The sequence below is a fragment of the Vombatus ursinus genome, unplaced genomic scaffold (assembly GCF_900497805.2).
Source record: "Vombatus ursinus unplaced genomic scaffold, bare-nosed wombat genome assembly UNPS02014841.1, whole genome shotgun sequence".
In the NCBI taxonomy this organism is placed as follows: domain Eukaryota; kingdom Metazoa; phylum Chordata; class Mammalia; order Diprotodontia; family Vombatidae; genus Vombatus; species Vombatus ursinus.
In genome coordinates, this window is record NW_020954619.1 from 21,239,447 (window position 1) to 21,251,191 (window position 11,745).

The window sequence follows — 11,745 nt, forward strand, 5'->3', positions numbered from 1 at the left end:
GGTGGTACAATGGAAAGAGTGCAGGGCCTGGAGTCAAGAAGACTCTTTCTGAGTTCAAATGTGGCCTTAAGACACTTACAAGCTGTGTGACCGTGGGCAAGTCACTTAACCCTGTTGATCTCAGTTTCCTCGTCTATAAAATAAGCTGGAGATGGAAACAGAAAACCATTCTAGTATCTCTGCCAAGAAAACCTCAAGCGGGGTCATGAAAAGTTGGACATGATTGAAAAATAAATGAACTGTGTCTCCATAGTAGTATGTAATCTCATTGAAGGCAAGAACTTTCACCTATGTATTTGTAACCCTTGCACTTAAACAGCTGCTGACACACAGTGATGGAGCTTAGTAAATTACTGTTGACTGATTAAATAACATCCGAAGCACAGAATCTTAGCACTGGTGATGCTAATAGGGAAAGTTAAAGAGAACAAAATGGGTTTTTCTAACCTTAATAATCCTATTACATGTTGGGCTTACATTGAGATTTTTGTTTATTTTTTCTTTTCCAGTTGGTATTTTCTCAAAAAAATCATATATGCAAAGTGCCTGATAATGCTGCTGACAATAAATAACATTACTTTGCCAGCTTTACTGTCCTGTTTGTTCCATGTTAATTACACAGAACTACAGACTGTATGTTTAGTATTAAGTGTAGCATTTGCTGTTGTTTCAGTTATCTCTGACTCTGTGACCCCATTTAGGCTTATGAAAATATTGAAAAAACAAATTTACCATTATTGTTTATTAAATAAAAATTTTTATTATCGCTTTTTCAAAAACCAAAGCCTGATCAATTTATTAAATATTTTGGGGTTTTTGAACTGGAAACTAATAAGGATAATCTTGATTTTAGGAGTGGACCCCAGAGAATAAACATAAGAACATTTTAAAAATATTGCTAAAGAAATGTCAAAGAATTGGGAGATTTCAAGGTAATTCACACTAAGATCAGGCTTGGGGGGGGCAGGTTCAATTCAGTCAGCATGGAAATATTTTTAATATTTAATCATTTAATTTAGTAGATGATTCAAAAATAGCAGACATATTGACAGTAGAGAACAATACACGGGGAAATGATTTACATATTCCTTTCTAACAAATTAGTCAAGAAAATAAATTTTCTCTTAAGAAAATGGGCTGTGACAGTTCTTGAGTCTGAAAGATATAATTCACTTGTGAAATGGGGAGAAGCAAGATCAATGACAGACAGTGGGCAAAGCAAAGGCCTAGCAACAAAAGTGTCATCCAAGGGAAAGACTGAGTATAGATCCAGCCCTGTAATGAAGAATTCCCAACAGGGCGAACCAACCCCAACTGATTTTAGCCTAGGCGTTCTTAGGTTTTTTTGGGTCATGGACCCCCTTTAGCAGTCTCACGAAGCCTATGGAACTCTCTTAGAATAATATTTCTAAATGTACAAAATAAAATACATAGGATTACAAAGGAAATAAATTATACTGAAATAAAGTTATGAAAATATTGAAAAAACAAGTTTATTGATTTGAGGTTAAAAATCTCTGCTCTAGAGCATTCTCTTATGTATGGACTAAAGAAGTAATCAATAAGCATTTATTAAGTATCTACTATGTGCTAGGCCAGGGGTGGGGAACCCATGGCCTTGAGGCCACATGTGGCCCTCTAGGTCCTAAAGTGCAGCTCTTTGACTGAATCCAAACTTCACAGAATTCAGTCAAAGGCTGCAGGTTCCCCACCCCTGTGCCAGGCACTATGCTGAGCACTAGGGATACAAAAAGAGGCAAAAGACCGTCTTTGCCTTCAAGGAGCTTACATTGTAAGTCACCAAAGGTCATACTACTAATATAGATTTTGAGACAAAAGTTTATAAAGAATCTACAAAGATAGAATAGACAAAATCTAATTGTGAAAATAAAAGACTAAGAAAACAAAGGTTATAACCGTCAGCTACAAGAACACCACTAGTGCAGTACAAGCAAAGAAGCAAAAGTATATTTTGTTTATAGCTATGGATACATGAGTGATGAATGCACCCAAAAGAAGAATGCAAAGTTCACATGCAAGAGGCTGAATTCCAAATAAATAAAACAGCAAGAATGACTAACAATTTGTACAAGAACACAACAAGAACACAACCAGAGAAACAGAAATGTCTTCTGTTACTCTTATACTAGAGGGCCATAAATATGTCAACTGCACTTCAGAAGACAATTTTCATTTGGTTTCGAGAAAGCTGATGTCCAAGTAATAAGCAGGATTAAGAAATAAGTGATGGCATGGGAAAAAATGGGTATTTAATGAACTAGAGTATTTTCAGGTATTCTCAAGGAAAAAATCAGAACTGAACAGAAAATTTGACTTATAAGAATCAGGAGAAACATAAGAAAGTAAACATGAAAGACTAATTATAAGGGATTTAATAAGTTTAAACTCTTTACTTCTCATGCAGGAAAATGAGATTTGTAATTCCTAAGAATGTTATCATTACTAGGGTAGTTTGAAAGAGTCACACATAGGTAGAAGGCTTAGGGCTGAATCGATTATGATGGGATGATCCTAAAAAATAAAAAAGGGTAGGGAGAGTTAAAATGGGATAAATTATCTCATACAAAAGAGGTGTAAATGGAAGGAAGAACTGTTACATATGGTGTTGGGTGGGAACCTTATTCTCATCAGAAGTGGATGAAAGGAATAACATATACATTTAGTAGGACATAAAAGTCTTCTTAACTTACAGAGAAATAGGAAGGCAAGGGGACAGGATAAGGGAGGGACTTTTAGAAGGGTGTGCAGGTTAGGGAGGCAGTGGTCAGAAGTAAATTAGATTTCTGAGGAGGGGTAGGGTAAAAAGAGAGAGAAGAAGAAACATGAAGAAAAATAGGATGGAGGGAAAAACACAAGTAGTAATTAAAACTTTGAATGTGAATAGGATGAAAACAAAAACAGATAGAATGGATCAAAAAACAAACTCAGTATGTTTATAGACAATGTTGTTTACAAGAAACATATTTAAAAATGAGAGACACACACAGAGTAAAAATAAAGGACTGGAGAAAAACTGATTACACTTCAGCTAATATAAAAAGAAGCAAAGGTAGCAATCATGATCTCACACAAAGTTAAAGCTAAAGTAGATTTAATTAAAAGAGATAAGAGGGAAACTACATAATGTTAAAAGGTACCATAGATAATGAAGTAATATCAATACTAAAAATATATGGACCAAATGCTAAACTATCAGGAAATATTAGCTACAATGGAGTATGCTAGAAGCCTTCCCAGTAAGATCAGGAGTGAAATAAGGATGCCCATTATCACCAATTTTATTCAACATTGTATCAGAAATGCTAGCAATAACAATGAGAAGAAAAGGAAACTGAAGGAATCAGAATGGGCAAACAGGTAATAAAACTATTTCTTTTTGCAGACATTATGATGGTATACTTGGAAAATTCTAGAGATTCATCTAAAAGCTAGGTGAAACAATTAATAATTTTAATAAAGTACCAGGATATAAAATAAACCCACACAAATCATCAACAAAGTCCTGTAAGAAGAAATAGTAAGAGATAGTTCATTTAAAATAACTATAGACAATATAAAATACCTGGGAGTATACCTGCCAAGACAAACCCAGGAACTATAAGAACATAACTATAAAATACTTTTTATAGAAATAAAGTCAGATTTAAATAACTGGAGAAATATTAATTGCTCATGGGTGGGCTGAGCCAATGTAATAAAAATGATAATTCTACCTAAATTAATCTACTTATTCAATGCCATCCCAATTATATTAAAAAAGTATTTTATTGAGCTAGGAAAAACAATTACAAAATTAATTTGGAAGGACAAAAGGCCAAGAATATCAAAGGAATTAATGGGGGAAAAAAAACATTAAAGGAAGGAGGTCTAGCAGTGCCAGATCTTAAATTCTAATATAAGGCAGTAATTATCAAAACTATCTGGTACTGGCTAAGGAACAGAATGGTGGATCAGTGGAAGAGAGTAAATATACCATACATAACAGTAAATGATTATAATAACCTTGTGTTTGATAAATGTAAAGATTTAAACTTTTGGGATAAGAATTCACTTTTTGGTAAAAATTGTTGAGAAAACTGGAAAGCAGTCTGGGAGAAATTAGGTATAGACATATATCTTAATTTACCAAAGATAAGGTCAAAATGAATACATGACCTAGACATAAAGGGAGATATAAGTAAATTGGAAGAACATGGAACACATTATTTATCAGATTTATGGACAGGAGAACTTATAAAATAAAGAGAGCACTGTGAGATATAAAATGGATAATTTTGATTATATTAAATTAAAAGGTTTTATATAACTAAAACCAATGTAGCCAAGATCAGAAGGAAAGCAGAAAATTGGAGAAAATTTTATAGACAGTTTCTTGGATAAAGGCTTCATATCTCAAATATATAGAGAACTTTGTCAAATTTATAAGAACATGAGTCATTCTCCAACTGATAAAGGGTCACAGGATACAAATGGCAGTATCTCTGCCAAGAAAACCACAAATGGGGTAGAAGAGTCAGACACAATTGAAGCAACTGAATGACAACAACAAAAAAGGGATTTGAGAAATGACTCACTATATTTATGGCTCCATTTAGTACTCTTTATTCTCAAAAGGTTAAAAAAAAGGCTTTGACAATGAGGACTTGAAATTACCTTTGTGGGAAGACTGTATTTTCCATCTGGAAAAGAAAAACTTTGTATTTCTCCACAGGCAGCACACAAAAAAGCCATCTTGGTGCAAAGAGGTTTTATATTACTGACTCGAACAACTGTTCCTCGTAAAGCAATGTATTTCCCATAGCAATTGGCTCGGACATTTTTCAGCTGAGTTAGGGAGTCATAGTTGTATACCCTAAAACAATGGAAAGACATACATAAGAGGTTTATAAAGAAAACTAGAAAAATATAATGAAAAATAAAAAGATGTAGGTGCCTTTACTTTTATATATACCTTTTGGGAGTTACTACTGAATTATCAAACTAAATATGAAATCACAGAGTGAAGACATCATTAAAGATGCAAGGACTTTTTTCTTCTCTTTTCCTTCCCCCCTAAGAAGTTCTTTGAGAAAAAAAATTTCTACAAGTAGGACTATATGAAGATAAATAAATGATGAACCTAGAAGGTGTTCTGTGATGACACCCAACTCAGTAACTTTCAACGCTTCTTAAAAAAATATTGAAAATTTTACCTATAAATTCTAGGCAAAGCTGACATGCCATATCTACTTCCCTTCAATGTAGATGGCTATATCTGTGTTTAATAATAATTTTTAAGTCTTAACTAATAAGGTTGAATTCATTCTTTCATGTCTCATAACTTGTATAAAATATAACAAAAATTGGTCACAAGGAGACTTAGTAACTTAGTAGTTACTATAGCCATAACTTAGTAGTTACTTAGTAGTAACTTAGTAGTTACTATAGCCATAACTAACAAATCCAGGTAGCAATGTTATCAGTAACTGTTCAGTGTGTAAGTGTGTGAACATTCAAAAAAATGACAATTTTCACATTTTTCTTTTAAGATTTAGAATTAGTTCACCTCAACAAAAGAACTAAATACATATCCTTTCCATGTTAGATTCTTTTCAATAAACTTTCTTAAATAGTTTTCAATATCCTTATTCTAAGAAATTTCATAATACAAATTCCTTCTTTACCTTGCAATAATATGTGGTACATTTACAATTGTTTCTCCTTCACTTGATAATCCCTCTTGGGCCTGTAATTCAGCTGCATGTCTTTCAAGATCTTTTGTTAATATCTAGATAGGTAAAATACAGAGAATTCTTTAAATGTTGTTTTATAGAGAAATTAATTTTTTATATCTATATATCTATATAGATATATATATACACATATTTCCAGAAACATTTTAACTAATAAGGATTCTAACAGTCCTTTGATTAGCACTATTGTCTATGAAGGATTACTTGTAATTTGCTATGCTTTTGTCATGACAAGTGACTGCTATTTGGCCTGACTCACTGTCTCAGGGCTGGGTTTTCAAACTCTGTTTCTTATCTCTGGTTCCATTATGACCTGGCTACCAAGTGTCCCAGGTTAAAATAGTCAATAAGGAGGCCTCATGTCACTATTTGCAGCTTGGTTTTATCAAAGAATGCTCTAGCATCTAAAGAAAATTTCAGAAAGGCAATGTTGTATAATGTTAAAGGAATGTGAGACCTGGGTTCAAGTTCTAATTCTTTCACACAGTACATGTGGAATTATAGGTAAATTACCTTAACCTGTTAGCATGCCAGACAATTCTCTAAGATAGCAAGTTATAAATTAGTTGCTGACCTGAATTGGTGGAGAGAATTTCCATACCAATGAAATTATAGGCCTGAGGAAAAAACTAGACAAACACAAATCTCAAAGTAAAACTTAAATTAAGAATCTCCACACAAATGATAGAAGAATTCAACAGCGCAGTATTATTTAAGACAACACATGCATTCAACAATATGGCCCAATTTAATTTCTCCCAAGAGGAATCATCAAAGAAAATCAGAAAGACTTAGAATCTTAGGATCTAAAGGTCTGAGCTCCAGGCCTGCAATTTAACAGCCATGTAATGCTGGGCAAATAACATTGCCCCTGTGAACTGCAGTTTTTCTCCAAAAATGCTGTGAATACTTATCTACTTCATAGGAATGTACTGCCTATTCATGAGGAAAGTTCAATATAAACATTAACTATTATTACTCGCATCATTAAACTATAATATCTATAGATATAGTGTGTATGCCATTGCATCGTGTCTTAGACTGAGGGCTTATAAACCTAGGTATATTGCTAGTCCTGGTCATTAGAGATGTTTTTGTTAGTGAAGGGAATAGAACAATATCTTTGAAGGGACTACCCTGAGAAATCTTCTTGCTTTCAAAATCTGACAAAGCCTATGATACTACTTTTTACCTGATGAATTGCCAGACCCATGCAGGCCAATGTTTTTTCTGGCATATCTCTTAATTCAGTTGCAATGTTTGGTATCGAGTTAGTCAATGTATCATCTTGTGTCAGTTCTTTAAAATCCACTAAAACACTCCCTTTTCTTTCTATTTCATCCTAGAATATAAAGACATAAGGTCATATTTTCATCATGCATGCAAAATTTCACATCTGAATTTTAAAAAAGGTATTTTCATTAAGTACTTTGAAAATATATATTACACATTAAGATAAGAATCTTGTTATATGGGATTCTTACCTTATCGTACAACTCGATGTGCTTTGTGAAAAAATTTTCAAACGCTTGGATCTTCTGAACAAAAGGAGAGCTATCGCTGTAAACTAATCCAACATATGCCATCAGTATCAAAAGAGTTATGTATATACATATGTATGTATGTAAGTATATTTATAAACATACACACACACATTCTACCTTAATGCATATAAACATTACAGAGGTCTCATGGACTAAAAGGAATATCAGAGGATTGGGGATTAGGAGATCTGTGTTCTATGTCCTCCCCCAATGAGTGACCTTGGGAAAGTCACTTAACGTCTACGAGACCTCAGCTTTCTTATGTGTAAAATAACACTTGGCCGAGATGATCTCCAAGGTTGTCCCTGTTCCAAACTTTTCCTTTTATGCAAAAGCTTAAGTGATATTCCTGGTTATGATAAACTGAATGTCCATGTAGCCAAGGGCCACTCGAGTATCTTATCTCACCCTGATGGGTAATGGGAGCTTTGAGCTACTGTTTTTTAACTGAGTTGGTTTAGTTATCTTCAGGCAGCGTGATGGTTCTTAGCTTCTAGGGCTAGGGTTCACCATATTGGTGTTGGACTTAGTGTGGATACTTGATTGACCTAGCTCACTACAACTTGGAGGTCAAGAGATCTACAAGCCTCAGCCAGGAGCTGGGATTATAGGAGTACACCACAATGCCTGGATCACTACCGAACTATTAAATAACTAAATCCCATCCAGATAGGTTCACAGATTTAAAGCTGGAAAATGCTTCAGTAGCCATCTAATCTGGTCTTTTTATTTAAAAGATGAGAAAACCAAGGCTTAGAGAGATGGAGTTGTTTGGCTAAATTCACACAAAAGGAAGCAGCAGAATCAGGATTTATAGGACACAGACTGAATGCAAGAAGGGCCTGATAAAGGCCATCATGCCCAGCCCCCTTGTTTCACAGATGAAGAGAATGAGACACAGAAAGGTTGTGTGATTTGCTCAATGTCACTGAAGCAAACTAAGTCTCTGAGTTTTAAACTGCAGTCTTCCTGCCTCTCTCTATGTCCCATGCCTACATATAAAGCCGAGTATCCCTTCTCCAAATACAGAACCTTTCCACCATGTCATGCTGCAGAATACAAATTTTGTTTCATATTCATATTCTGGGTTCCAGAAAGTAGCCAAGAAAACATCATTTATTCTCTTCACTCTTAACTTTACCTTCAGAGAAATAAAACTTCCACCCTTTATATGGTATGAATTGGTCTAGAGTTGATTGCCGCGGCCAAGGTTCTGGGTTTTGTACTGAAAGATATAATAGGTTATGATTAAACATTCCCTAAACTTTTTCAAAATGATTCCTAAACAATTAAATATCTGTTTTCAAAGGAATGATATTAAAAAATCTCCAAGATAAGAGTATCAAAAAGCTTCTTTGGCTATTAAGTATCACACCCCGTAATGTATACCATTAACTCTCATGCAGTGAGGAGCTTCAGTTCTTCCTCAAGCAATAAATAAAATGTCATACTTACATGAAACATGTTTCTCTGTAGTTTTCTTCCCATCATTTCTTTGTTCTTTTCCTCTCCCTCTACCAGAGCCCCAACCACCTCTTCCTCTTCTCCAGCTTTGAAATCCTCCTCGCCCAAATCCTCTGCCTCTAAAATTGGTACTCATGCCCTATTGAGAAAAATTTAAAAGGATTTAGCCAAATCCACATGGATAATACCTGAAAATGTACAATAGTAAATACATTTGAAATAATGGAATAGATCACAATCTGTTAGTAATCATACTTATCATATCTATACCAAGTACTCTCCAATCTATTTATGTAACCCTACCTTCTTTCCTGACCTTCAATCTCACATCTCTAGTCTTCCTGTCTCTGAGGAAGTGAAAAAGCATTTGTATACTGCCTATGGGCCAGTCACTGTGCAAGTGCTTTTTTCACAAATATTATCTCACTTTCAATTGGACATTTCAAACTAGATATCTTATAGGTATCTTAAATTCAACATGTCCAATATGCCATTATCTTTCCCCAACAAAACCTCCCTCTTCATAACTTCCCTATTACTTTTGAGGGCAACCACCATTCTGTCACCCAGGCTTGCAATTTAGGTGTCATCCCTGACTGCTTACTTTTATTCACCTCCCATATCCAATCAGTTGCCAAATTCTGGCAATTCTACATCTCCAATATCTTTTGTATTGTATCTCCTCTCCTTTGACATTGACTATTGTGCAGGCCCTCATCACCTTATACTCACAATATTGCAACAGCGTTCTAATTGGTCTCCTTACCAAATCTTTCCCTATTATAGTCCATCCCCCATTCAACTGTCAAAATGTTATTACTATTTTTTTTTTAGTGAGGCAATCAAGCTTGGATTCACCTGATATATCTGTATCATTTTTATCCTATATCTGTCAGTCAGCAAATATTGATTGAGTATTTATTATATGCAAGGTACTGTGCTAAGACCTGGGGATATAAAGGCAAAACAGTCCCTGCACTCAAAAGCTCACATTCTAATGGGAAGACAACATGAAGACGATGCATATTTTTGCTTTTTTAGATATATGTCTTACAAGCAACAGATTATAGTTTCAAGAAATTTTCAATTGCTTTTAGGATAAAATATAAATTCCTCTGTTTGGCATTTAAAGTACTTACTGGTTTAGATCTAACCTTTCTTTGTAGGCTGAGTAAACATTACTTCTCCCTCATTCTACATTTCAGCCAAATTGCTGCTCCTGATATGTGACTGCATTAACTGCTTTTGCAAAGGCTGCTCCCCCATACCCAGAATGCTTTTTATCTGCCCACTACCCTCTTAGAGCACCTAATTTCCTTCAAGGTTCAGTTCAAGTGCTACCTCCTTCAAAATGCTTGTCCTGGTTCCACAGTGATTAATCCCCTCCATGACCCACTTATGAAATTATTTGGCATACATGCTATATTTACTTATCTATGAACATAAGATCCTGAAGGCAGCAACTATCTCATTTTTTGTTTTTGTGTTGCCAGCATCTAGTACAGTGCCTGGCATGCAGTAGCCACTTAAATGTTGGTGGACTGCTTTACAGATATAATCAGAGATAGTTCTATGATCTACTGATTATCAATGTTAAGCAAAGTATGAAACATTAGGATATATGCTCACCAAAGGTGTTCACCACTGTCATAGAGGATGGTTTGTGTAGGTTCCAAATATAAGGGGTCCCCAATAGATAATAGTATCCTCTGGATGTTCCTGTTTACAGATGACATTATGTTAACCACATGAAGTATCAGAATACTAGAGTGCCTCCTCAGCAGGACCCATAGTCACTCAAAACAAATCAGTTTATCTATCTACACAAAAAAAAACAAGGAGATTAAGAATATTAAATAACTGGATTATGAAATGCAGATGGATGGGAAGTTGATGGATTGATCCCTTTAGCATATCTTATAAAGGCATCCTAGATGGACAATTAGCTGCCCCAGATGTTAAATACGAGAGAGGCAAAATTACATTCAGAAAAATGTGCAGTATCCCAAGCTGTTCTAAAACCTGTCTTTTTAAAAATACCAACATTGTCCTAGTAATCTTATATGGCTGTAAGTCATGGTACACTCCAATCAAAATCAAAGGTGACACAGAGAAGCAGGATAGACATGGATGTGTAGGCTGTAATATATCAGCAAAGGTGACCCGGGAACAAGGTGTGGCATAAAAGACATCACCCAGGAACCTATAAATGAAAAAGGAGGTGGGTCCAGTGATGTATTAAGTTGAGAAATAATAGATGGTCAACCCAAGTGCTACGCTGGCAAATACAAAATAGTTACAAACTTTAAAAACAAGGGTTATAAATTTGGGGGCACTTGAACACTTAAAAAATATATTTTAATAACTATTTTAACATAATTAGTTTCCATTATAATCCTATTTATTTTATGCACTTGAAAACATTATTTTGAGAAGGGGCCCAGGGGCTTCCCCAGACTACAATGACACCGAACCTCTGCCCTAAAAGGAGGCCTGAAACAAATGAGGGAGCTCTGCTTTGAAAAATTTACAGGAGGCCACGGCCTAGGGCGACACAGGAGATGGCTGAATGGCGTGGGGGGGGGGAGAGGAAGGCGGCGGAATGGGAGGCAACCGGCGAATGGAGAAATAAACCCCAAGTCGGGCTTCCCTTACTCAACCCGCGCCGTGACCAAGGTCCCTCCCTCCCGGCCGGTCCGTGGGGCGAGGACGCGCGGTCACTGCCGCCTGCAGCCGAGCCCCTCGGGGCCTTCTCCTCACCCTCCCCGGGAATCTCGAAGGGGCTGCTCAGGGACGGCGGGAGGACGTCTGAAAACTCAAACTGGGCCTCTCCGGCGCCGCTGGGAGCGACCTCCAGGGAGGGAGAGGCGCAGTCTAAGCCCGGAGCCCGAGCCAGGCGGGCGACAGAAGACGACCGAGAACTCTCAGAATCTCCAAACCGCCTTCTCTAGTCCGAGGGTTCTTTTTTTCGCGCCTGAATGACG

At 36.0% G+C, this 11,745-nt stretch overlaps 1 protein-coding gene across 1 annotated transcript in view; it reads right to left on the reverse strand.

The window, feature by feature from the left end:
- Nucleotides 1-11,698, reverse strand: part of MCM8 (minichromosome maintenance 8 homologous recombination repair factor) — a 46,126-nt gene extending 34,428 nt beyond the window's left edge. The window contains exons 1-8 of the mRNA XM_027840376.1: nt 11,522-11,698; nt 10,391-10,480; nt 8,753-8,900; nt 8,439-8,522; nt 7,238-7,320; nt 6,946-7,095; nt 5,685-5,788; nt 4,675-4,873 (exon numbers count right to left, since the gene is read on the reverse strand). Coding sequence (XP_027696177.1) covers nt 4,675-4,873; nt 5,685-5,788; nt 6,946-7,095; nt 7,238-7,320; nt 8,439-8,522; nt 8,753-8,897 — 765 coding nt within the window. The 5' untranslated portion in view covers nt 8,898-8,900; nt 10,391-10,480; nt 11,522-11,698. The remainder of the gene's footprint in view (nt 1-4,674; nt 4,874-5,684; nt 5,789-6,945; nt 7,096-7,237; nt 7,321-8,438; nt 8,523-8,752; nt 8,901-10,390; nt 10,481-11,521) is intronic.
- Between the last annotated feature and the right edge of the window lie 47 nt (nt 11,699-11,745).